Here is a 27,952-nt window from a genome sequence, read left to right as displayed (position 1 = left end):
ATTTCCTTAGTGGCTTCTTTATAGCTGAAGCCAAAATGAGTCCACACTTCAGCTCTATATACTGCCGGAGCAGAATCATTCTATCGTCTTGTGAGCTGGGTTTGCTAATGCTAACACTAGCGATGCACACACCTTCACCTTGCGCTTCTCCGGCTCCGCGTCAGTTTATGTCAGATAACACTGACATCTAGCGGTTCGGTTTTATACAGTCTGTGGTTTAAACTGAACACAAAGCCACGAATCTTGGATGCAAACAAATAAATGTATAAATATCGATACAGTGTTTTTGAGAATCGATACAGTATCGCCAAACATAATATCGCAATATTCACGTGTAACGATATTTTCTTACACCCCTACTTTAGAGATGGTCAGACATTGTAAAAAAAAAAAACATTAATTGCCATAATAAGCAGTAGATGGCAGTAGAGGAGCACATATTAGCATCTTATGTCATTTTACATTTGAACTACTAAATTAATGCTATGCCTGATTATTTGACTATATTTTGATTATAAACTAAGTATTACTCCACTGATGTTGGTAAAGCTATCTCAGTAATCCAAAAAGTGACATATGGTGCCACTTTTATATGGATTACATGAGCAGATGAGCAGAGAGTATTTCTTTTCATTTTGAATTGGTTTGTTTAAAAGTAGACATTGCAAGCTGTCTATACGCTAGATATATTTTTCATCCGCTGTTGTCAGGAAAAATGCTAGTGATCGCGCCTCTGTCGTGAAACAACTTCCACACTCCGCACAAACACTGTATAAATATGTGCTGAGCGCTTTCATCTCACATATTCCATTTTAATGTTTTTATTAAATGGTTTTATTAAATTTTAATAATTAAAAAGCATGTTAATTTGTTAATTTAATTCATAAAAACAACCATTTTAATAAGAAAATACACAACACAATTTTTCACAAATTCTGTGTTGTGTATTTTCTTTTAATCAAATGAACATGCAGAACATGCATGATTTATATTTAAATAATTTTCATATTTCATATTTTTTATTCATATTTAAATAGTTTAAATACTTTTGCGGTATAATATTCAAACACACTAGTCTATATCACGATTTGATTTAGCTGTACTGACCTACTCTTTATTTATTCATCAAAAATTTTACAAATTCTGTGATATTCCGCATTATACAGTAAATTCTGTTTCCATCCGCATTAGATATCTGCTGAGATTCAGTAATACAATATATCACAATAATGAATACGCATGGTATTGTTTTCGCAAGCACTTGAATAATTATTTATTATGAATTATTACGTTTTTTATAATACATTTTAAGAATAATTCCTCCATCAAAACACCGCTGTATGCTGCGTCAAGGAACACGCACTCAGATGTAAACAAGCCCAACTTGCTTAAGAAGCACATAGTGGAACGAGTGAAAGAGATGACCTGAATGAAAGTGCATGTTCACTCTCTGATGATGATGGAACTGCAGAAATGCAGCGGTTACCCCTGAAACCACATTAACAAAGCAGCTGTGCTACTGAACAGTATTTAAAATGCTTCAAACAACCATTCAGTATTTTGTATTCCCAATGTTGTTCATCACAGCACCAAATACTTAATACTTAAAGACTTAATAGGCTATTTATTTTCCAACTTAAACATTTTTATATTTTAATGTGGACTACAACATGCCCTATAATGATTGAAAAAGTTCTTAAATCTGTTATACTATGACAACATTTATTTCAATTCTGTGATAATACCGTATACCATGATAAAAGCCTCAGCAATTATCGCAACATGAAAATTTTATACCGTCACATGCCTAATCCGCGTTTTCTGCATTGCAGAAATCATAACCCTCTAAGCACATATGAATGCACGTGTAATATTTATATTCATTTAAAAGCAAAGTTTAATATTACTTGTCAATTAATATAATAATTATCTGAATATATTGTGTGAATTAAAAGTAATTCATATAATATAAATGTAATAGCAGCAAACAGTGAATGTTGTTGAAATTTTCTCTCTAATAAAAAACATGGAGACTGTTTATTGATGTCTTTTAATGTTTTATTCTTGCAAGAAGGTCAGACAGCAGCTAGCTCCACCATGTGTGACAGAAAATAAGCAACTTGCTTCTCTGTTTTTATACCTTTTTGGCTTACTGTTCCCAATAACTGTGTTAATAGAATCCCATGATACCTAGTGTTCCCAAAACAAGCAGAGGCAAGCAAAATCAAGCAGGTCATTGTGAAATCTTTTCATTTTCAGGCTGAAGTAGGCCTTACAGGCCTCAACAGGAAATATATTTCAGTAAATATATGGAGTAAATACATATAAAGCAAATATGAATAAATAGCATATATTAAATAGAAATTTCCTTTACATGACCAATTTTGTCTCCAAAGTTTTTTTACTGTATGCTTTCTTTTGGAGCGAGAGATACAGGGGGAGTGGCTTTATTGCATCAGATACATGTTACTTCGCTCACAGCTGAATGGTCGAGTTTGGGTTTATGATCTCCAACCCAGAATAAAACCTGCTCTGGACCATGGCAATGCACACAGCTAAAACTCATTCCACCTCCCTGAGCCCGAAAAACCAGAGTTTGCTCAAACTTACCTGGGTACCGTGGCGTAACTTTGTTTTAAAAAGTTTGTGTATGTACATTAGGTAATAAATACGTGGATCTGCTTTTGTTAATAGATTGTCCTGATGGACTAGTGGCAGCATTTTCATTTAGCGTGAAAGAGGTTCAGGGTTCTAATCCATTCATGTATGATTTTTTTTTTCCTCATTAAAACCAAAGATGTTCATCAGTGATTGTATATCAAGAGCAGGGACACGTTTATGTGTATTTTGTTTTGTGATTTCAACGTAACGAATAGAGAGTATCTGCAACAGTTAAGCGATAGACTGAAGCGCTCCTCCGTGTGAATCCGCAGTGTACACAAGCGCCAAGAGAACACTGTTGCGCCTCTTATAACAGTGACAACGAGCACTAAACATGATTTCAAAAACAACACATCCCAGCACCAGATCGCCTATTATTAACACAAATTGATAATCAACTAGAAGTGTTTCTTTTGTATTACATATCTGTGCCGCGAGATGTTTCAGAAAGTGGTGGGGACAATATCGACCCTTTCAAAAAGTAGTGGGGACATGTCCCACCCATCCCACCCGCGAATTACGCCTGTGCCTGGGTAGCAACTGAAACAAGCTTTGTGCAACAGACCACAAAAGTATCAATTAGTATAAAAACAAATTTTTTGTTTTTGGCAGATCAGCCCCTCCCACACTGCAATTCATAATAAGTGAAGCTCCTCCCACTACAATTCACCAATAAATGCTGGAATATTCCCATTAGACCAGCATCAAAGCATCAGGAAGAGCTGAAATCTGCAAAGACTGAGTTTACTAAAGAGGACAGTAAGAACATGAGTGATCCAGAACCCTGCAGAATGAAACACACTGAAGATACTGAAGAACAAAGAGGTTGGTGTTTATTCTTCATTCATTCATGATGCTGAACAACATTCATGTTAGAAAGATTCAAGCACTTCATCACAGTTAGATAAACAGTTCAGTGTTTCCTCCAGATATTTATTTTTTTGTAAGTTTTATGCTAAGATTTAAACTGCCACAGTTAGAGAAGGCTATATTTATAATCTATGGCAAAAATACTATTATAAATAAGGTTAGTTGATAATTCGATAGCTCGAAAAGTTATTCTAGAAAAATCATGAGTCATCAATAATTTGATCAAATTTGATTTAAAAAAAACATTTAGTGGGGAATAAATAAAAGGTAAATCTTCCACATTGGTCTTTGTATTGTTATAAAATACTTTGATGAAAAACAAGTAATTATATTTATATACTATAAACCATATACCATAAAATAAATACATTTATTTAAAATGCGTAGCGCAGCTTTTTAATGAGGCAGCAAGATAAGGTAGATAGGACAGAACAAGATAGGCTGTTAATAATCTTATTGTAAAGGTATTATAATATTATAATTACAAATTATTGCAAAATAATAATGTTTAATTTATATAGCGCCTTTCCCGAGTTCAAGGATGTTAGGTAGCATAGTAAACAGTCAATTCACTCAACTCACAGTGCTTTCAGATGGAGAAGCATTACCTATCACAGAGCCATGTAGCCTTTGTGATTGCATTATCCTACTTAGCCAAATCAGTTTAATTTTCGATTAATCGTGCAGCCCTAATGGAAACGATGACATTCCTATTTAAGTTTGAAGGGATTAAAGCATCTGTTTATGCCATTAAGAAAATGTAATTTTGCCAAAGAAGTACTTTTACATTAAGTAGCCAAATGGTAATTTAAAAGCAGTCTAGTTCAGTGTAATATGTTAAGTTACCATATCATCATGCTTAACACTGAGAATTAGAATAATTGTGACGATCGGAGGCAGATATCTAAATCAGAGAAAATCATTGTGGGTTGGTAGCAGGTGGATAATTTCTTTCTTAAAGCAGATTCAGGTGAAGTTTCAGCTGATCTGCGCAGTCACGCTGGAGGCATTCTTCATAGTGACCTAGGACACAGAGTCTCATTCCCCTTCTCAGGGAACCATGGTTAAATGCGTAACCTGAGACGTTCTCACTACAGAAACATGGGATTTATTCCTATAATATTTTAAATATAATAATTTTAAGATTTGCTAAACATGAAATTAAACTTTTTTCTTTTTATTTTAGACCTGATTGAAGCGAATGAGCAGAGTGAAGAACTGAGTGAAGTGGAGGAGACTAAAGAAGCAAAAAAGACTTATATGATAAAGAAAAGAGCCAATAAATCCTTCATCTGCACTCAGTGTAGAAAGAGTTTCACATACAAATGCAAGCTTGAGATTCACATGAGAATCCACACTGGAGAGAAGCCATTTACATGTGATCAATGTGGAAAGAGTTTCATGGAATCTGCAACCCTTAAAAGTCACATGAAAATCCACACAGGAGAGAAGCCGTTCACATGTGATCAGTGTGGGAAAATGTTTTTTGGGTCATCAGCTCTGAAAACACACCTGAAAGTTCATACAAAGGAGAAGCCACATTCATGTTCTGTGTGTGGAAAGAGTTTTTCACTGCTGGGAAATTTACAGAGACATCAGAAAATACACACTGGTGTGAGAGAGTACATGTGCTTTGAGTGTGAGAAGACTTTTACTACAGCAAAATGTTTAAAAGTGCACCAGATTATTCACACTGGAGAAAAACCTTACAAGTGTTCACACTGTGACAGGAGATTCAGTCAGTCAGCAAATCTGAAAAGACATGAGATGATCCACAGCAGAGAGAAGCCGCACACGTGTGATCAGTGTGGAAAGAGTTTCACTATTAAAAGTTACCTGAATCTACACATGAGGACCCACACTGGTGAAAAACCTTACAAGTGTTCATGCTGTGACAAGAGATTTAGTCATTCAGTAAATCTGAAAACACATGAGAGAATCCACCGCAGAGAGAAGCCGCACACCTGTAATCAGTGTGGAAAGAGTTTCACTACTAAAAGTCACCTGGAGCGACACATGAGGATCCACACTGCTGAAAAACCTTACCAGTGTTTATGCTGTGACAAGAGATTCAGTCAGTCAGCATGTCTGAAAAGACATGAGAGGATCCATACTGGAGAGAAGCCGTTCACATGTGATCAGTGTGGAAAAACATTTCTTAGGTCACCAGATCTGAAGAGACACTTGACAGTTCATATGAAGGAGAAGCCACATTTATGTTCTGTGTGTGGAAAGTGTTTTTCACAGCTGCAAACTTTACATGTACATCAGAAAATACATACTGGTGTGAGAGAGTACATGTGTTTTGAGTGTGAGAAGACTTTTACTTCAGCGAAACATTTAAAACAGCACCAGATGATTCACACTGGAGAAAAACCTTACAAGTGTTCACACTGTGACAAGAGATTCAGTCGGTCAGCAAATTTGAAAACACATGAGAGGATCCACAGCAGAGAGAAGCCGCACACGTGTGATCAGTGTGGAAAGAGTTTTACTACTAAAAGTTTACTGAAGCTACACATGAGGATCCACACTGGAGAAAAACCTCACAAGTGTTCATACTGTGACAAGAGATTCAATCATTCAGCAAATCTGAAAGCACATGAGAGGATCCACACTGGAGAGAAGCCATTCACATGTGATCAGTGTGGAAAAACATTTATTGGGTCATCAGACCTGAAGAGACACCTGACAGTTCATACGAAGGAGAAACCACATTTATGTTCTGTGTGTGGAAAGAGTTTTTCACAGGCGTGTAATTTACATACACATCAGAAAATACATACTGGTGTGAGAGAGTACATGTGCTTTGAGTGTGAGAAGACTTTTATTTCAGCAAACCAATTAAAACAGCACCAGACGATTCACACTGGAGAAAAACCTTACAAGTGTTCATACTGTGACAAGAGATTCAATCAGTCATCTTCTCTGAAAACACATGAGAGGATTCACACTGGAGAAAAACCTTACAAGTGTTCACACTGTGACAAGAGATTCAGTTGTTCATCATCTCTGAAGATACACCTGACAGTTCATACGAAGGAGAAGCCACATTCATGTTCTGTGTGTGGAAAGAGTTTCTCACGGCTGCAAAATTTACAAGCACATGAGAAGTTACACACTGGTGTGAGAGAGTACATGCGCAGAGAGTACAACTGTTTAAAACGGCACCAGATTATTCACACTGGAGAAAAACCTTACAAGTGTTCACACTGTGACAAGAGATTCAATCAGTCAGAAAATCTGAAAACACATGAGAGGATCCACACTGGAGAGAAGCCGCACACATGTGATCAGTGTGGAAAGAGTTTCACTATTAAAAGTAACCTGAAGATACACATGAAGATCCATGCAGTGGAGAAACCACATCACCACAGTCTGAAATCACAGTAAGTAGTTCATCTTTATGTGCTTTATAAGCTCTAAATTTCATCACTAGAATAGTACCCGTACCATCCGATTTAACCTTCCCACACAGGTTGCACATGCGCATTGAATGTGTTTTGCTCTAATCAGTTGTTCCATGAGGTGGCAGCACTGGCCTGGGCCATTGTTTCACAGTAGAAAACAAAACTAAAGAGACAGAACAACAACAACAGATGCCCACATTAACCAGCACTTCTGTGAGGGGATTATGAGAGAGCCACAACTTAAGTTTAAAAGAGCACAAAACATTTTGATAAATGTTCTAGTGTGCATGTGTCAACTGTGGCCCGTTTGTTAAGAAGTCCTTAATACACAGACAGATGTTGTGCTGTATGCCAAGGTCAGGAGTGCAATCTGCTGGCTACGATAGTATTAAATGCAGAACTGTAGTCCATGAACAGCACCATGTCCCTTGGTGTTCCAGGTGGAACAATACTGTGTGGAGGGTAGTGGAGATGGCATCATCTGTCGACCTGTTGGCCCCCTTCTGGTGAGGGTCCAGGCTGGGTGGCAGAGCAGCCTTGATGTGATGCAGAACCAGTTTCTCCAGGCATGATTGCAGGTGTCAGTGCAATGACCGTGTAATCATTGAAGAATGTTATGACAGCCTGCTTTGGCACTGGCACTACTGTGGTTGCCTTCAGGCAGGTTGGAACAGTGAAAAAAGAGAAAAAGGTTAAAGGCATTAGTGAATGTCTTACCTAACTCTGCAGCAAAATCTCAGAGATCTCTGGACCAGCTGCTTTCCGAATGTTGCTTTTATGGAGAGTGCCAAGCAGGCTGGATGACGAGTATCTGCCTGTCGGTGGCGGGAACTGGACTGATGGTAGTCCCAGTTCCTTCAACCTCGAAGCAGCCGGAGAACTGGTTAAGCTGCTCTGCCACTGAAGCAATGCTGTTGGTCAGGGGCCGTATTCACAAAACATCTTAAGGCTAAAAGTAGCTCCTACATTTCCGATTTAGGAGAAACTCTTAAAAATAATGGGCGTGTCAGTCATAATTTAAGGAATCCTACATTTTTGCTCTATGAATATTTCTCAAAGCATTTTAGCGCTAAAACTATCTCCTAAATCTGTGAAACGTTAGGAGTAGTCAAGAGGACTCCTAACTCGCTAAGACCAAATCACAAACAGTCCTAATCCACCCAAAGACACTGTACACCATTGAGGCAATAGCAATAGAGCCTTAGGTGCCGAACTTTTTCTTCATAAATGCAATACATATTTTGATTTATAGATTTGAATCTATGATAAGACGCCAAAAATAAATCTTTAACAAATAAATAAATATTGTCCGATTTACCTGTGGCAATGGTTTTCATGAGTTCACACTAACAAATGATTGAATAGAGTAAAAAAAAATAAAAAATGAATAAGCGTATTTGGTGTGCTGTCCAAGGGGATCGAGGGCTCCGGGCTTGAAATTTAGCCCAAACCCAAAAGTTCTCCCTATATCCCCAGCCGAGAGTGAGGAACTGGGTGGCGGAGAAATGCAGAAAACTGACGAAGTAACTATAGGCGAGTCGGCTCTTGTCTGTGTATATATTCATCCTCTCGAGCTGATTTGAATGTGTTTCTCTCAAACTTGGTTTATAAAATATAATTTATCGCTTGAATTCTTCATTCTCTTGAGATGCAGACATCCAAGAGGCGGTCCACAATTAACTGTATATACTAGTTTAATTAGTGACACTTAGCCTACATTTTAAAACCTTTATTTGAATATGGAAACATGACACCTCATATTTCTATGATTAAATCGCTGACTCCTCCATCAGCCAATCACTGTGTGTATACTCCATGGCAACAAGGTCAACCCCGCCCTTACTCTTAGCTTAAGACTTCAGTCTATTCCATAGTAAAAGTTTGTCTCAGCAGCTTTGTGAATAGTTTTTAAGAGAAAACTCTTAGCTAAGAACTTTTACTGCTATTTAGGAGAACTCTTAGTGGTAAGATAAAATGTTTTGTGAATACGGCCCCAGGCTGCTGGTGTTTTTAATACCCAGTTAGGGTCTGAGTTGCCGAAGTGGTCTATAGGCTGATTTAGCATCCTGGCTAAATCATCCTGGCTGCACTATACTGCTAAAAGTCACCGGAGTGGAAAGCAGAATTGGCAGGAATGTTACATTATTGGTCATCCACAGCTTGCTGTTACGAAACATGCAAACCCATTTTGTGGTGTGACATTGTCAATGCAGCATTTTATGTAAAATAGCACAGAGGATGTATAGATACCAATATTGTCATTTACAAATACAGTCCAGTCAGGGCAGCTGAAGCAGTCCTACAGCTGCTCACATGCCCCTCTGGCCACATTTGTATTGCTCCAGCAGTTGGTTTGACCCTGTTGATAAGTAGTCTGTATTCCAGAGTCAGAAACAATGAAATTTGGTCAGACAGTCCCAGATGGAGGAGAGGCGAGGCCTTATGTCCATGCTTGTTGCTATAAACATGGTCAAGTGTGTTTTTTCTTCTTGTGGGGTGCTAGACATGCTGGTAAAATAACATCTTGCTAGCCAAATAACCTCTGCTGGGATAACTGGGTTGAGCCAAGTCTCTGTGATTACATGACACAGCAGCAGTCCTGGATGGTTTTTTTTGCGTGGATGTAGTAAGTTCCAGCTCCTCGATTTTGTTGGGAAATGATCTTGCTTGGCAGTGGAGGCTCGGCAGTCAAGTCAAGTCACCTTTATTTATATAGCGCTTTTTACAATGCAGATTGTGTCAAAGCAGCTTTACAGTGATAACTGGTATATAATTTTGGCTGCACAGCAGCTCTTGAAGAAAATGGTGTCAATGCAGGCAGATCAAAGCACTGTTGAATATCAAATGTCAAGTCCAATGTCAAGTGTCCCCAACTAAGCAAGCCAAAGGCGACAGCGGCAAGGAACCCAAACTCCAACAGGTGACATAAGGTGGCAAATAGGTGTTTAAATGGAGAAAAAACCTTGCGAGAAACTAAGCTTAGTCGGGGAGCCAGTTGTCCTCTGGCGAACAGTGCTTTGTTACGATTCAGGTAGCTATCATAAGTCCGATGGGATCGCAACATTAAGTATTTATTCCAGTTCCATCCATTTGAGGATCGTATTCATCACGCCGGTATGGACGGTTTGTTGAGGAACTGCGCCACTGGTTATCGTGTCGATGAGGCCTTCACAATGGATGATCTAGTTGACTCAATCTCTGCTGATACTTCAGGGCTGCATTGTGGTCGTGTCAAGGCGTAGGTCCTCAATCTCACCTGAATATGGCCCGGATCCGGTTGACTACGGTAAACCTCGTGATAAACAGAAAGACTAATATTAGCGTAGATGCCATTCTTCTTCTGATGTAACGAGTACAGTCTGGTGGCAGTGGAGGCTTGTGTGGGACTCTGCCTAGCTTGCATCCCGGCTCTGCAGCCTCACATCTGCTTCCCCTCTCTGTGCCACATTGGTCGCTTTCCGGCTGGGAGAGTAATCTACAGAGACCCTGGTGGTCTGAAGAGCTCAAACGGTATACCGTGTCTGGGATCTTCCTGGTTGAAAATAAAGCCCCATGGTAACAAACCGATGATGAGCTCATGCCAATTGTATTTTGCACATGCCTGTGCATATGTGGCACTCAGTAAAAAATAAGCTGCCAATAAACTATACAAAAGGTACTATTACATGGAATGCTGAGCTGCTGCATGTACATGCACCGCCATTTTGGGAAAGCATGCATCCAAATACGCTTTTTTTTTTTTTTAATCTGTAACATTACTAACAGTTGCTATTTTCATAAAAGTACAATTGCTTGTGTTTACATGAAGAATTTGAAACCTACATTTAACAATATTTAACAACAAATTAATATTATATTGCTCTTTGTCTACTAGAGGTGCAGGTGCTTGTTGTGTAAAGTTGAAAAGAGTAAGGACAAACAAACACACGCATCTGTACAGCTTCCGGTGCAAGCTGTGTTAAACTGAAATCAGAAATATTTATTGTTCATCTTACATCATGTCTGTTGTTGACACTTGTTTGTTTTTGTCATAACTACCAGAGAGAACGCCAGTGATCCTGCAGAATGAAACTTCATGATACTGAAGAACAAAGAGGTTGGTGTTTATTCTTCATTCCTCATTCATTCATGCTGAAGAACATGCTGATGATCACTAGATTTACATTGTTTCATGATCAAACTAGTGATTTATAACACACATCATCTTAATGATTTAAAAAAGGGCTTTTCACACTGTGCTTAACCCTGGGTTATCGTCGTTCTAAACAGCTTTTAACCCCGGGTCAAGGAGCGTTTCACACTTGTAATTTAGATGCAGGGTTAGCACCGCTTTTTACCTGGGGTTATGAAATCCTGCGTATGATAGTAAAAATGTCAAACGGCGATGGAAAACGTGATAATTGGAGAGAAAAAGAGACACCGCAAATATGCAGATAAGGATTTTAACCCAGGGTTTAGGAATGTGCATTGAGAAAAGCTATTTTATGAATACCCCAGATTAACTGTCAACCCCGGGTATAGTATGAGTAGTGTGAAACGTTAATTAAAATAACCCAGGATTCTGTTTACCAAGGGTTTAGAATGACCCAGGGTTAACTATTTAAAGTGTGAAAAGCACTAAATAGATCATAATCGTGCACAGCAGCTGTCAACCAGATTTGAGGGGATTAAAATGACTATTGAACTCATCAGTGATCTTGACTTTGGGCTTCACTTTTCATTTCACTTTTGTCTCTCATTTGAAATCTCACATAATTTAATCTTTCTTTTAGACCTGATGGACGTGAACAAGAAAGGAAAAACAGAAGCCAAAACATCTGTCCCCTGTCCTCAGTGTAAAAAACCTTTCACATGTAATTCAAGGCTGAAGATTCACATGAGATTCACACTGGGAAGAAGCGGATCAGGCTTTCACTCTGAAATCACATCTGCCTTGTCATTCTGAAGAAACACCATTTAACTGTAATCAGTGCAGTGAACAGTTTCATTGAGCATCAGTCCTGAAGAAACACCTGAAGATTCACCCAAAGGAAGATTCATTCGTAATATTACATCAGAAAAGGCATGCGGTGTTTCAGTGCAGAAAGTCTTTTACTACAGATGAAAAACTGAAAGAGCACCAGAAAATTCACATTGGAAAAAAAAAAAACCTTTAAGGCAAAGTTCAGGAGCTGAAGAAGAGGCCATGACACCTTTTAATAGAGACATGAGTCTGATATTATTTTTTAACTCATTTTTTTATTGTTTTTGATTAGAACATCTAGTTTCTCTTCCACTTTGAATACAAATTCAATTTAATTCAGTTCTTATTTGTACAGCGATTTTCACAATACATTATCGTTTCAACTGTTCTTGATGGGCAGTAATTGAGGCTGGATCATAAAACCTTGTCAAAGGTTGTACATTTACAATTGTATTTCTGATGCTTTCGAATTTCTCAGTGAAGAAATTTATAAAATCATTATTACTAAGCTGTAATGTAATATTCTGTTCTGGTGATGTCTGTTTATTCTCTTGTTAAACTTGCCACTGTACTAAACAAGAACCTTGGATTGTTTTGGTTGTTTTCTATGAGTTTGCGGAGATGCTCAGCCCTGGCTGCTTTTAGAGTCTTTCTATAATGGGACGAGCTGTCTTTCCACGCGATTCTGAAGACCTCTAAACGAGTTTGTCTCCATTTGTGTTCTAGATTACGAGTTTCTCTTGATAGTGGTAGATTTTCCCCTATGCACCTGACTTATGTTTACCTGTTTACCTGGGGCGTCTCCCTGATCTTTCGGGGCGTCTCCTAATCGACACCCAATTATATTTCGGTCAACGTCTTGACCCTAGTGCTCCCTAACTTCATTTTCTACTCAAAATACTACATTCACACTCAAAAAGATTGAGAATGTTACCATCATTGTGTATTGTGTACCAAGTACTGAGTATTCTGTGTTCAAGTGCCGCATTACTTCTAATATGAATTACTTATCTATTGTATTATTTACTTATATGTTTCTAAGTAAAACATACACTTTAAAAGCAAGGTTTAATTCAGTGTTATATTGTTTGAGTAAAATGTATTGCAAAAGAAACTTCAACAAAGTAGAAATTACTCAACCTTTTACTGGCCAAGTTAAAATTTCTTATTTTCTTTGTTAATTTTACTTATCTTAGTTAAGTAAAGTTACTTAAAGGTGCCCTAGAACCCTATTTCACAAGATGTAATATAAGTCTAAGGTGTCCCCTGAATGTGTCTGTGAAGTTTCAGCTCAAAATACCCAAAAGAGTTTTTATTATTCAATTACTTTAAATGCCTATTTTGGGGCATAATTAAAAATGCGCCGATTCTGTGCGTGTCCCCTTTATATGCTCGCGCTCCCCGCCCCAAGCTCGCAACTCTATAATACATTGCATAAACAAAGTTCACACAGCTAAAATAACCCTCAAAATGGATCTTTACAAAGTGTTCGTCATGCAGCATATCAGATCATGTAAGTATAGTATTTATTTGGATGTTTACATTTGATTCTGAATGAGTTTGATAGTAGCCTATGCTGCGGCTAACAGGGCTAAAGGTAACGTTACACTGTTGGAGAGATTTATAAAGAATGAAGTTGTGTTTATGAATTATACAGACTGCAAGTGTTGATGAAAATAATGACATGGCTCTTGTCTCCGTGAATACAGTAAGAAACAATGGTAACTTTAACCACATTTAACAGTACATTAGCAATATGCTAATGAAACATTTAGAAAGACAATTTACAAATATCACTGAAAATATCATGATATCATGGATCATGTCAGTTATTATTGCTCCATCTGCCATTTTTCGCTATTGTCCTTGCTTGCTTACCTGCATAAAGTCTGTTGTTTCGGCTGAGCTGCTCCAGACGTTAATACTGGCTTGTCTAATGCCTTGAATATGAGCTGGTATATGCAAAATATTGGAGGCGTACATATTAATGATCCCGACTGTTGTGTCACAGTCGGTGTTAAGTTGAGATTCGCCTGTTTTTCAGTGGTCTTTTGCACAAATCAAATTTACATAAGAAGGAGGAAACAATGGTGTTTGAGACTCACTGTATGTCATTTCCATGTACAGAACTCTAATTATTTAACTATGCCGAGGTAAATTCAATTTTCAATTCTATGGCACCTTTAATTCCATATTTGAAATTTACTTTAAAAATATGCATGCGAAAACTTGCGAAAGAAAAATTAGGTAAATTTTACTTATTGTTTTTTACAGTGTAGGTAAAGCAAGATCTGCCCAAATCCTGTGTTTATTAGTTTGTTGGTTGCTCAATATCATGGGGCTATTATATTTAGATGGTTGTCTAGCTGTCCCTAAGTGTCATTTCCCCTTTTCTTATTTTTGGACATATTGAAAGCAGATTCAGAATGTTAGTTTAACAGAGAATATAAAGAACTGCTGTGAGACCAGTGAATAATCAAAAGAAATTAAATTAATATGATAATTAACAGAATTTGAAGCAGTCTCTGTAGTGATCATTGAGACGCAGCACCTGCCCACAAGTGAGGGAATGGAAGTCCTTCTGTGTTCTGTGTGGATCATCAGTCAGTTGAACAGTCAGCCTGTTGCATTGGATCGTCAGCCAGTGATGGCACTCAAAGGCCTGGTGTTGTGGTGTATGGGCTACATTGTTTCTCTGTCTCTCAGACAGTGTGGCTTGTTATCAATCCTGTCACACAATTTCATAATGCAAGGCAAAATTGTCCTTAGGAAAAGTCTCAAGTGAAAGTTTCACCTTTCCCTGCACTGTATCAGTCCTCTCCATGCTGACCCCTTCAAAGGGTCAACTTCCTCTTTCAGGAGGGGAGCTGAAGGCCCATCAGCCACTTCCTCTTCTTCTCTTCATCTTGTCTTGTTGAACAGACTTCAGTCTATTTGCTCCCATTTGTCAAGGTGGCTGTTCCATGCCTGGTCTGAAATGTGAACACTCAAGAGAACCGCATAATTCAAATTAATCCTACAGTTCTTTATTTAAATTCCAATTTCTTAGCCAAAATCAATGTCCCTTAATTCCAAAAGTCTCATCTGGTTAACACAACAGCAGTTCCTCATTCTATTAATAAGCTTAGTTCTTCTTTGCAAGAAAAAGCAGTAAACTACTCTAATTAATATGTTGTAATGTAATAGCAAAGAATTCTGTCTTTTCTCTTTGCTAGAAACTAAAATTACTGTAAGATGTCCGTTATGTGCCTGTTCAAATCATAATTTCTATTTAACTTGGTCACCCAATCTTGTTCTCATTCAACACAACACACAAAAGTTATCTTCGTTAACAAAAAACAAAATCTTAGCATCTCTGCAATGGATCAACTTTTCATACTGTCTCCCAAGGATAACGGGATACACATTCTAGACGTCTTCAGATACAGTGTACAATATTTACACACGCAATTATTATCTTACTATTTATTCATAATTTTTAGACCTATTTCTCAAATTTATGTAACCAATCTGAGCCAATACATAGGCCTATAAATCAAAGTCTAACCCATAAAAGTTTCTCCACAACTCAAAATTTCATAATTCTCATAGGTGCATATTCCTATTATTTATACCTTTAAAAATTTCAGCATTCATTTATTTATTTCAAAATGTAACTATATTGATCTATTAATCATATTTAACTTGTAAGGTTCCACCCACTAGCCCAACGACAGCATCTAGTGGTCTGGTCGAAGGTATTTCGCGTGTACGTCCTCTGGCACGTCTGTAAAAATCATCTCAATTTAATACAACTTTGATTTCTAATTCAATTCTGACTTCGTGAATAATTTAATCTGACTCCAATTATAAATGACTCTTAGTTTCACAATTTTTCCGATGTAACAGCTGATCATAAGATTAGTTGTGCTTTAATTTGGATCTTAGATTTTTCTGATTATCTTACGCTTTCAATTATTCGTTTACTGCGGTCCCGGTATCGCTTTAGAAAAGTCACTTCGGCCGACTGAATGCTCTTCTCGGACACAAACTCGTCAGTTCTGACTTTAGACATTGGATGCAGGGCAAATATCTACCTTTAAGTTGGTCACGCTCTGCTTACTCGTAACAAAAAGCATAGTTTTTATATATTTGCGAAAACTGCAACTTATTTAAGGCAGCGATAGTCAGAAATCAAAATGGACTTAATTGATGTGCCCTATGCTCCATCTATTAAACCTTCCGTATGATCTATCCTGAACACAGATTTGTGGTAATACCTTCGCTTTAACCTACTAGAAATAATGAATTAAGAACATTGCAGAATAAATCAAGAATAACATTTATTGTTTTTGCCAGGCAGGATAAAACATCAATTAAAGAATTAAAAGAATACATCACACAACCGATCAGCATAAAATACAAAGTACAATTCAAAACAAAATATTAAAAAGAATTTTAAAGAGTCAGCATACCTGGCAAATAGAGAGATACACACAGCAATTGTGCGGGAAGTTCTGAATGCAGATTCTTCCTTGAGTGGTTTGCCAAATCCCTTTAAATACCCCAAGTCTTAACAAAAGGACTGTAAACATTTAGTACCCAAATATTTATGCAGCTTTTGTTGGACCTTTTCTCGTGCCCCAAAGGGTCACACGCCTGGTTTTGGGGATCAAAACAAATTATTAATAAAGATCTTTATTGGGGCATCTCCCACACCAGGAGAACAGGTTTTGTTTTCTTTATTCTTGTCTGTTCTATTGATGTGGGAGTGAAACCATCTTACCAGCCGCACCAGAAATATTTACATTGAGGTCACTTAAAACAGATAAGATAACAGATCTGTGAGACTCGCATGGCCTGGGGGGAAGGAGAGGGTGTGAGGAGTCAGGAACTCAGCATGGGGGGAAGAGAGGAGGTCGAGCCAGGTGTTGTCCTGCGCTCTTTCTCGCAGATCCTTTCTTCAGATTAGAGAGTTTTATTGTTTTATTACAGGATAGGAATCTTGAATTCAGTCTTGGTAAAATCCATCCTTACAAACTTGTTCAACATTTCTTTCTTAATCAGAATTAAAGTCTTATTCAAACAAAGAGCAAGTTGTAGTGCTACAGCATCTCAGGGCATTTCCCCTTCCTGAATATGGTGAAGCTGCCATCACTGCCTATCCAAATTCGCAGGCCAGTTTTCTTCAAAAATTTTCTTAACAGAATCCAAAATTCAATTCAATTTAACCTTTTATTTAATTTAGAAGCATTTGTAAGGAAAAGTATGGAGTTCGTCCTACCTTAACCTTAAGTCCTTTTAGCCCATCCAGGAATGGTCCCTCTGTCGAACAGGGATCTGCAGTCTGGCAGAATGAAGTCAACAGGTTCCTCGTCCCCGTCCACCGACAGAGGGAGATTCCGAGGATTCTTGGCTGGCTCGCCAAATTGTGGTAGATTTTCCCCTACGCACCTGACTTAAGTTTACCTGGGGCATCTCCTAATCGACACCCAAGCGTCTCCTAATCGACACTCAATAATATACCTGATCTCCCGGGGCATCTCCTAATCGACACCCAATAATATTCCTGATCTTTCGGGGCGTCACCTAATCGACACCCAATAATATTTCGGTCAACATCTTGACCCTAGTGCTCCCTAACTTGCTGCGCAGCAATAACCAGATAGACTCCAGACTATGCCTCAAGCCAAGTTTACACTACAGGAATTTAAACGTCGGCAGATCGCTGTGCTGTTCAGACTTTGTGACTTGCTGTGGAGTCTTGAAGTCATTGTGGTGTTCACACTACGTGACACTACATAAATGATCTGCAACAGGAGGTTACACACTACATGAGCTGATGACAACTGTCACCCAATGACTTTATTTGAAAATGGATGTTGGTAGGAAATTAGATTAAATTTTGAATTAAAATTGAAATAACCCTTTCACACATAAGTTTAAAACATTCTGGCTGACCTCCCAGAGTTAAGGTGACCGTTATTTTAGAACGTTTCCCTTTATTGTTTCCATGACGACGCGTCATGCTTGTCACGTGACACACCGCGGCCAGCCGGCCACACTGTATGACCGGTGTATCGCTTTTCTCACCATGTCATCAACTATCTGATATTCCGATTCTCAAATATGTGCAAGTGAGTGTTTAGTCATTTAAAAACCTACATCATGATCTTGATCTTAATCTGTAACGTGAAATGTGTATCTGATATGAATAAACGTCGGCAAATTATATTTGAATGGATTGTTATTGCTGCTTCCATAGACACGAGCTCATTAACTTGAAAATCAGGCTTAAATCGAGCTTAAAATCCTGGAGTGTAAACCTGGCATTAGAATATGCTTTATTCACAGCCAGATGACCTTGTATCAATCAAAGAGAATCCCACCAGCAAGAAGAATACAACAGTTTATATATGATAGGAGCATGGCAAAGCATTCTACAATATGATTGGTTCCTCATATGTCAAACCCTCTTGTTACTAGGTAAAGCAAGATCTGCCCAAATCCTGTGTTTATTAGTTCGTTGGTTACTCAATATCATGGGGCTATTATATTTAGATGGTTGTCTAGCTGTCCCTAAGTGTCATTTCCCCTTTTCTTATTTTTGGACATGGTTCAGACACACACTGACTTAGGCCCAAGGTTTGAGGACATTTGTCCCCAAAGGAGTTTAGTAAATCTAAACGCAGCTCCTAATCCATCATTTTTATTGCCTACGTGAATGCCAACATTCAGCGCTTTATCGACACCTATTGGTCAATAGGTGTGAGAGAAAGTCTGCAAACTCTTTTAGGAAATCAACATAAGGCCCTGGAGGTCTATAAACGGTAGCCAAAGCAAGAGATAGTATGGATTTTTTCTTATATCTGAGAGTGTAATATTTAGCACAAGCACATGAATTAAACCTGTGTTCTGTTTTCTGAGTAACATTAAGAATATCTCTGTAGATTGTTGCAACACCACCGCCACAACCAATCAGACGGGACTTGTGCTTATAACAGTAGCTGGGTGGAGTAGACTCATTAAGACTGAAATAATAATTTGGTTTAAGCCAGGTTTCAGTAAGGCAAATTACATCAAGACTATTGATGACTATCAATAGATGACTATTTGTCATCACTTCATTTACAATAACCACTTTAGGTGTCAGCGATCTAATGTTTAGGAGCCCTAGCTTTAGAAATTCAAACAGCTTGGCAGCAGTGTCAGTGTCACATGATAACGTCAACATTGGCGGATGATGTCTGGATCGCATTCATACTCAACGAGATCAGGCTATATAGTACCTATTCTTTTAGCTTTTTCTTTTTCTTTCTTTTTTTTGCTGTTGATCAAATTACTTTGTTAAAAGGAGCTAAATTACAATATGTGTACTGCAAATTACATTTAAGCATCAAGTAAAAGGACATATTAGTAGTGAAATCCACTTGATTTCAAGTGGATATTGACAAGAGAAATGAAGCAGCACTTCTCCATTATGCACTGGCACGCTATCACTAAATATAAACTCTCGAAGGATTTCATCACACAGTCTGTCAGATCAGAGGAAACACAGGAGGGGCTTAGTGTTTAAGGTAAGCACTGTAACTATATAATGAAAAGAAAGACTGTCAGAAACAGAAAATGGCTGATAAGTGTGATCTGTGTCTGCTGGGACTGATCGTTCTCTCTTCACTTCTCACAGGTAAACACATTGTACATGATCTCTAAGACTTCTGTGAAAGAGCTCAATGTATATACATATACAATAAAGTTTAATTTATTAATATATACTATAACTATCACTCAAATGTACCGTGTTTCAGGTACCAGTGGGGTGACTGATCCTCATATGTTCATTAGTTCTGGTGAAAATGTCCGTCTGCCCTGTAATAATGCTCTTTCCAACTGCGAATCAACTACATGGATCTATAACAGATTCAGACATTCAGCAGCAGTTGAACTGATTGGTTTAGGGATAAAGAAGAAAGACACAGAGAGACATGAGAGACTGAGTCTGGGGTCTGACTGCTCTCTGAACATCAAGAACGTCACAGAAGATGATTATGGATTTTACACCTGCCGACAATTTGTGAATGACAAACAACAAGGAACGGATGCACGTGTTTTTCTGCCTGTTCTTCATGGTAAGTTTACAATTATTTGGTCAGTGTATTCATTTAAACTTGCATGGTTATTGAAAAGTCTGTGATTTGTGTCTTGTGTTCAGTTTCAGTCTCTCCATCATCATCTTCACAGACTGAGATCAGTCCAGGCTGCCCTGTGACTCTCTCCTGTCAGTTGTATTCTAGATTATCCTGTGATTATTTGGTCCGTACTGAAGGACTTCAGCTGTTGTGGGTGAATCAGGCTGGTGTTGATCTGAAGACAGACTCCAGATATAAGATATTATTCTCATCATATCACTGTAACATCAGTCTGACTACAACACTTCTGAATGAAGATGACAACAGAGAGTGGAGATGTCAGCTTACTCTCAGAAATCAACTCAAAACCTCAGTCAGATACACTGTCAAGTATTCAGGTCTCTGTTAGATGGGCCAATATAATGATAGATATTGCTAGAGTTATCTTGTGTAAAGATGATTCAATGACAGGGGTAATTCCAGTCCATCAATGCTTTAAAGTGGCTCTCAGATAGTGTTTTCTTCTAAAATCAGTCCCTAGATATAACTGATTGCTCTCTGATCAATGCAGGATGTGAATCAAAGAAATAGGCCTAATTATATAGGTTCACAAATAAATATTAATGCGTGTATTATATATTAATTTAAAAAGCAAAGTTTAATATTACTTGTCAATTAATATAATTATATGAATATATTATATGAATTAAAAGTAATTATAATTGGTGACACTTTACAACATAAGATACATAACATAACATTAGTTAACTACATTAGTTAACATGAACTAATAATGAACTGCACTTATACAACATCTATTAATCTTTGTTAATGTTAATTTCATCATTTACTAATACATTATTAAAATCTTGTTAACATTAGTTAATGCACTGTGAACTAACATTAACAAACACTGAAGAACCATATTTTCATTAACTAACATTAACGAAGATTAGTAAATACAGTAACAAATGTATTGCTCATGGTTAGTTCATGTTAGTTAATACATTAACTAATGTTTAACTAATGAACCTTATTGTAAAGTGTTACCTTATAATTCATATCATAAAAATATAATAAAGAATTAGCAGCAAAATTTGCAATTTTGTCTCTAATTTATTTATTAATTTTCACTGCTAGAGGCCACTAGAAACCTATTCAAAACAAAGGCGTAGCTTAATGACGCCAAGTTTTAGAGCGGAATCTTGGGACATGTGGTCTCCACCTCAATGGACGGTGGAAAAGAATCGGGATAGGACTCGGGAAGGAATCATGTTCATGGATGCGATTATTAACGTTACTGTAGTATGAAGCAGAGCAGGACCGAGTGTTGTGGGAGCTGAACGAGGCCACTGGAGTGATTGTGCAACACACGCTTCAGATTCGCTGGAGATTTTTTTTCTGAAGAACAGAGCTCAGTTTAACTGCTCAGAATAAACAAGAGACTCATGAACAACCATCACAAAACAAACAAACAGTCGGAGATCATCCAGGTAACCACACACAGTATTAAGAATCAATGGTTCACATACTTTTGAACTGGGTCATTTTAATAAATTCAGCTAATTTTGGCTTATGGATTATATGTAAACATCTTTTATGTAAAATATCTTACTCAGGACAGTACTAAATAAAAAATAACATGCATTTTGTATGATCTCTCTTATTTTGTTAAAATTTTGCACATTTTCACAGATTCTGCAAGTGGTTCACATACTTTTTCTTGCAACTGTAGATGCTGAACAATCAGTCATGCCCACAAAACAACAGACACAATAAAATCACAACAGCAATGAAAATACAGACCAGGGGCTTGATGTATAACCATTACGTACGCACAAAATGGGCATAGAAATATGCATACAGAATCTAGACCATGTGCACAAACTCCTTTTCTAGAGAGAGAAAAGTAATGAAGTAAACATAATGATTTTAAACTCTGTTTTACATTTGATAAATTGGGCTGGGGCCGTCCGGGGCTGAGCCCCGACACATAGGCTTACCAGGGCTCGACATACGCTTGTCTGGGACTGCGGGACAAGTGGATTTTTTGATGTGAAAGAGAATTTTACTTGCCTGACCAGATAAGTGGCTTGATTAAAATGTCAATGTAACAACCAAAATGCAAGAATGATTCATTTAGCTTAAGTGGCGATTGATAAAGGATAGTAATATATGTAATGTATATTGGCGGTGATAGCCTATTGTGCTGTTGAGGCACATGTAACCCCTTGAGGAGAATTCAAAACAAATGAACTCAGTTACCATGTTGCAAAAAAGTTCAATATGTGGGGTTTTTATAGCTTGCTATTTACGACCTGATAAAGTTAAGCATCACACGACCGAAAGTGCTGAATTTCTGAATATCACCTTGACTGAAACTGACTCTAATTTCATACAACGGTTCAATAAACAAGTAGTTAATATTAATTGCTTACGTTTTAGGTGCAATATTGCCTGTTTTTTGTTCTATTGCAGCAGCGAAAATAGTTCCAAACAAAGCAGAACCAGCGCATCTCACAGCTATGCTCAGCCGTTTTGAATGATTCAGCGTTTTGAACGAATGGGTTGAGTGAAGATTCAATGGCCCAATCATAAACAACTGCTTCATTCTTGATTCAGCCTTTTGAACGAATCATTTGAATAAATGACTCAGTGGCTCACTCATTAAGATGGTCACTTGCCGCCATCTACTGGTGGTTTAATTTCATGTTTAAAAGTATAAATTTCCCACCAACATTTCTTATTTGTATATTCAAAAATATTTAGAGAATCTCATAACATTATTGAATGCAGTTGTACTTTTTCAGTGTAAATTATTTAATTTGGTAACAGCCCTATAGTGTCTTACTATTTAATTTATCAAATGTAAGAAATTGAAATAAAAGATTAAACATGAATTTAATTAGATTGGGGGAAAATGCCCTTTATAAAGGTTAATAAAATACCCCCAGGGTAAATAACATAAATATGCAGATTTAAATATGTCACTGCTGATAAAACACTGATGAGAATGTTGCTTGTTTCAGAATAAATTATATTTACAACACACAAAAAAAATCCTGTTTTTTTCAGACAAGCTACTTTTTTACTCTGACAAGTAAATGACCATTTTAGTTGTCCAAAGGACAAGCACAAAACAAGGCTTCATGTCGAGCACTGTATTTTGTATTTATATTCTCTCCTTTAATGGTAGCATCACTCTTATATTCGATACTGACACAAAGGAGAAGGCACAGGCCTACAGAAAGATTTTATTGTCATCAGATGTAGCCTTGCACACTACCAGTATCTATAGAATGATTTTGATCTGTATTTTAGTGTTCATAGCAGAGGGCTCTCTCAACTTGTTATATTTTAGTTTGTCTTCGCATACACATGCACCCCTGAAACCACAGAGCCCCCCACATAACAAATCCCAATTTAACCCCTGGATATACATTTAGATTAAATATGACACTTTCATTAATGGTGATAAGCATTGAAATTACAAAAAGCCATTACGCAGAAGTTAAAAATGATATGTATTTAGATAGACGTGGTTACTTTTGAACACTTTTCCTGTGACACGCTGTTTTAATGACAGCGAGGAGTGCCAGGCGCACAATAATTCCTCAATAAACTAAACTGCAGATCTCATGTCATGACAAATTATTTTTATCGAGAACGATGATCAATGATGCACACTTAGGGTGAACAGAACCGACATAAAGGTATCATTAATGTTCTTAATTACAATAATTTAATATAACAACATAATTCAAGAAAAAATTGTCTGATTCAAAGAGATATATCAGATGCCAAGTCCTGATTGGACAAGAGGAGGAGCTGGGGATGGAGGAGGGTAATTAGCAACATAATAAGCTGCTGATAATACTGCATGGACCTATATATAGGGATGCTGAGATAAACGTTGTATTCCTTTAGGTAGATGTGGATCAGCTGAGAGATAACTGATGCGAGCTTGACTAATGTGACCTGCCAGAACTAATGCTATGCTTGATTTGTATACAAAAAAAAGTAAATCCTTTGCAGTTTCGAATTATGTATTACTCTTATCTGTATGACCAAAAATGACAGAGAATTTCCGTCGTTAATAGGACAAAATGCAAATGAATGTGCTGGTGCCTCCGCTGATCCCAGAGGAATAAATGAGGAAAAAAGACTTATATATAACTTAATGATCACTCAAATGTACTTTATGTTTCAGGTACGATTGGAGCAGAAGTGACTGATGTGTTCATCAGTTCTGGTGAAAATGTCAGTCTGTCCTGTAATAATGCTCTTTCTGACTGCAACTGAACTACATGAACCTATAATAGACATTCAGCAGCAGTTGAACTGATTGGTTTAGGGATAAAGAAGAAAGGCACAGAGAGACATGAGAGACTGAGTCTAGGTTCTGACTGCTCTCTGAACATCAAGAACGTCACAAAAGAAGATTATGGATTTTACACCTGCAGACAGTATGTGAATGGTCAAAAACAAGGAACTGATGCACGTGTTTTTCTGCATGTTCTTCATGATAATTTTATGATTATGTGGTCATTGTAAAAAGGGCAGCTTCTCCCTTTGAACTCACATAATGATTGAACCGTCTGTAATTTATGTCTTGTGTTCAGTTTCAGTCTCTCCATCATCATCTTCACAGACTGAGATCAGTCCAGGTCGCTTTGTGACTCTCTCCTGTCAGTTGTATTCTGGATTCTCCTGTGATGATTTGGTCTATTCTGAAGGACTTCAGCTGTTGTGGGTGAATCAGGCTGGTGCTGATCTGAAGACAGACTCCAGATATCAGATATCAGCTCCAGATCACTGTATCATCAATCTGACTACAACACTCCTGAATGAAGATGACAACAGAGAGTGGAGATGTCAGCTTACTCTCAGAAATCAAGTCAAGACCTCAGTCACATACACTGTTGTGAAGGAAATTTTTTATTAATCATTATTCACTAACATTCCTTTTTCTGCAGGATTAACATTCGAATGCTTTTGAGAACAAAATGTTCTAGTACTTGGCCAAAGTGTTGTAATAACAGATGCAGATGACAAGAATAGACGGCTGTCTGGCTATGACCATGACTTAAACAAGCTGAGATAATAAAAAAATTCAAATTTTCTTCTGCTTAGAAACAGAAGAGAGATTTTGCTGAAATGTATATATGAAGAACCAATCATATTAGAGAAAAATTATGTAATTGAATTTGAATTATGTTACCTTTGCCCATGCATCTATTCTATATAAACTGTTGAACACTTTTTGCGGTGAGGATTCTCTGTGATTGTTGTGAGATCCTCCTGACTGTGATTAAAGCATATTCAAAGGCATTGTCTGGAGTCTGTTTGGTACTGCTGTGCACCAGGTCAGTGAAACAGGTATATTCAAACACAAACTAATATCTAACATAAACACACACACACATTCATACAAGTTGCAGAAAGAAAGAAAGGAAGTTAGAAAGAAAGAGTTTTAAGAGAGAATATGCCCTTCAAAAGACCTGGCCTGAACGAACCATGAATCATTAATTTACTGCACCAGTTCAGCTATAGAATCTGGAGGTACTTGCTTGTCATTCGTGTCTTTGAATGCGGATTCCCTTGTTGGCATCCTTGGCTTGGAGAAAAGGGTTTTCTGGGTTTGCTGGTTTGTCGTGGAAAAGCCAATCACGTTTGGGCGTGCTGGCAAATGAATGGAGTCTCTTATCATGACTGGAGTTTAAAGTTGAGGCGGCAAAAGTCGTCAGTTAAACTTTGCGGCAAAACTTAACTTAGAACACGAGACTCTCAATGGAAAAATAAAGTTAAAGTAAAAGAAAAGAAAGGTGAGTGAGAATTTGGATGGCTTGAATGAAACTGCTTGTCTGCCCTTCATCGTCAAAGAGGCTCGGTGACATGTCACCGACACCTCACAGACACCAGACAAATATCTAGCATGCTACATATCTGGAGCTGTTGGCCGACTCGATATCCTGTGGTCTCATGTGTCGCGACGCAACAGCCAATGAAATATACACTGCCAGTGGAATAGGTCTAGTCACGTTTTTCACACCAAGATCTGAAGAGTCGCCACTTTAGGTTCTCCAGATGCTTGTCAATCTGAAGAACCCAGTATTTTTTTTTTTTTCTTTTCATTTTTACACTGTTCTGGACTTGAGTAGATGAAGAAAGGAGAATTATTATCAGAACATAATTGAAAATATTATCTACCAGACCTAGTGTGATCTTCAACCCTCAAATAATCTAGTACACATGTATTGTGTCATGAAAAACCATTAACTATCCACCCAACTGTATGTGTAAAAGTAGAGATCTTCTGCTGTCAGACTCACTGTTTTGGACGATGTCCTGCATCTTCTTCCAGACTCTGAACGGCAGGTTGCCCAAGTAACGTGACACACGAATCAAAGCTCCAGAAGCCATCTGTGGATCCGGCTGTGAGCTCTGGACTCTGGAAGAACATTCAGGAGTCAGAACTGCAGTGGCTTTGGATCAGAACCAGAGAGACCAGAGACAGGAGCAGATCACTCACCTTTCCATTGAGACTGGAAACTCCTGCAGAACAAACACACCATTTGTCATCAAGAACTCAATCAATGAACCAATGATCAACCAATGACCTGAAATCAGACCTTCAGAAAGCAGACATCATTGTCTTTCATCATCTCCTCCTTGTCTTTGATTGTGTGTGAAAGAGCTGAGATGTGTCTGTTCATCTCCTCCAGCTTCTCCTTCATCATCTGCTTCTTCTGCTCCTCTTCCTCCCTCAGTGCAGTGATTGTAGCTTCTTCTTCATCTCTGAGAAACTGATGAAGCTTCTCAAACTGCTGTTTAATCTGACGCTCTGTGTGCTCAGCCTGAGACTGAAATCAAACCACATTCACTTCAATCATCTCAAAGACGCAACTGATTCTGGAGAAGCATGAAGAGTGAGTGGGGAAATGTGGGTTATGGTACAGAGTTGCCATATGGCAACAATTCATTTCTACTCATTTCCTTGTTATTCAGAAAAAATACAATATATTGCACTATGGTAATTAAAAGGGTAGGCTATAAGGTTTCCAATAATGTACTGTTTTTAATTCACATGACATTTAAATTTCCCACAAAAACTCTCTTTCCCACTATCACCCTCATATGGAAGTCACCTGTAGAAGTGCTCCAGAAATTGCTGTATTTACCTCATTTCTTCATCTCTTCTCAAGGGATTTTTTTTTTTTTTTATTTTTTTTTTTGCAGCATCTAAATTAGGAAGTTTTACTGTAAATTGAGAAAATATTAATGTTGCCATATGGCAATGCTGTACCACAGTGGAATTGCAGTAATGTATTTACCTATTTGGATTTTTTATAGATAGTAGCATCAACAATATGATTGCTGATTTATTTAAAAAAATTTTTTTTTTTTAGTATAGCTGTATTTTTGTATAAATAACAAAATTATTTCTTCTTTTCAGAAAATTAATATAGCAATATTTTAAGGAAAGGGCAATAGGAAGAGTACAGAGTTAGCTCTTCCATGTGATGTGTGTGAGGATGTGTTAACCAAATGATAGTGAATGATAGGGATTAAATTATAGGGATCTACTTATTTTTGGTTTGCATTGAGATCCAAGTATATAAATCTATCAGTTTCTAAAAGAAATGTGCATTTAAATAGAAAAGAAAATCATAATTTTATAGAAAAACTACTTGTTTGAAAATGTTCCACTGGGTTACCATATGGCAACGTTTCCCTAAGTACTCCCCCAAAATCTTTTTTTTCCCTTTTTTTTCCAAAATTTTTTTTGATTTGCATAATTTAAGCTATTTCATGTAATAAAAACTTTCATGTAATTTGAAAAAATATTTCACGGTTAAAACATTATGCATACCATACAGGGTTAACTACAACTTTAACTTTCTGAAGTACTAATATTGTAGTAGCAGATGTTCTGTGTC

At 37.5% G+C, this 27,952-nt stretch overlaps 2 protein-coding genes across 17 annotated transcripts in view; both read left to right on the top strand.

The window, feature by feature from the left end:
• The window catches only part of LOC127509895 (gastrula zinc finger protein XlCGF57.1-like), a 258,569-nt gene that overhangs the window by 77,569 nt on the left and 153,048 nt on the right, over positions 1–27,952 (top strand). For 4 of the 16 annotated variants that reach the window (XM_051889182.1, XM_051889180.1, XM_051889181.1 and 1 more), the window contains exons 2-4: positions 4,718–6,920; positions 10,983–11,037; positions 11,714–12,498. The exons of 6 other annotated variants lie outside the window; for them this stretch is intronic. In XM_051889182.1, coding sequence (XP_051745142.1) covers positions 4,718–6,920; positions 10,983–11,010 — 2,231 coding nt within the window. In that variant the 3' untranslated portion in view covers positions 11,011–11,037; positions 11,714–12,498. Of the gene's footprint in view, positions 1–3,273; positions 3,487–4,717; positions 6,921–10,982; positions 11,038–11,713; positions 12,499–27,952 lie in introns of those variants that run through there. 6 more of the 16 variants (XM_051889169.1, XM_051889174.1, XM_051889173.1 and 3 more) reach the window with 4 other exon arrangements.
• LOC127510032 (uncharacterized) lies at positions 19,029–21,578 on the top strand. The gene is made up of 3 exons (XM_051889520.1): positions 19,029–19,570; positions 19,692–20,012; positions 20,096–21,578. Exons 1-3 carry the CDS (start codon positions 19,510–19,512, stop codon positions 20,419–20,421), a joined length of 708 nt encoding a protein of 235 aa, XP_051745480.1. The 5' UTR covers positions 19,029–19,509; the 3' UTR covers positions 20,422–21,578.

Source organism: Ctenopharyngodon idella, chromosome 3 (genome assembly GCF_019924925.1).
Source record: "Ctenopharyngodon idella isolate HZGC_01 chromosome 3, HZGC01, whole genome shotgun sequence".
Lineage (NCBI taxonomy): Eukaryota > Metazoa > Chordata > Actinopteri > Cypriniformes > Xenocyprididae > Ctenopharyngodon > Ctenopharyngodon idella.
This window is presented reverse-complemented; position numbering and strand designations above follow the sequence as displayed.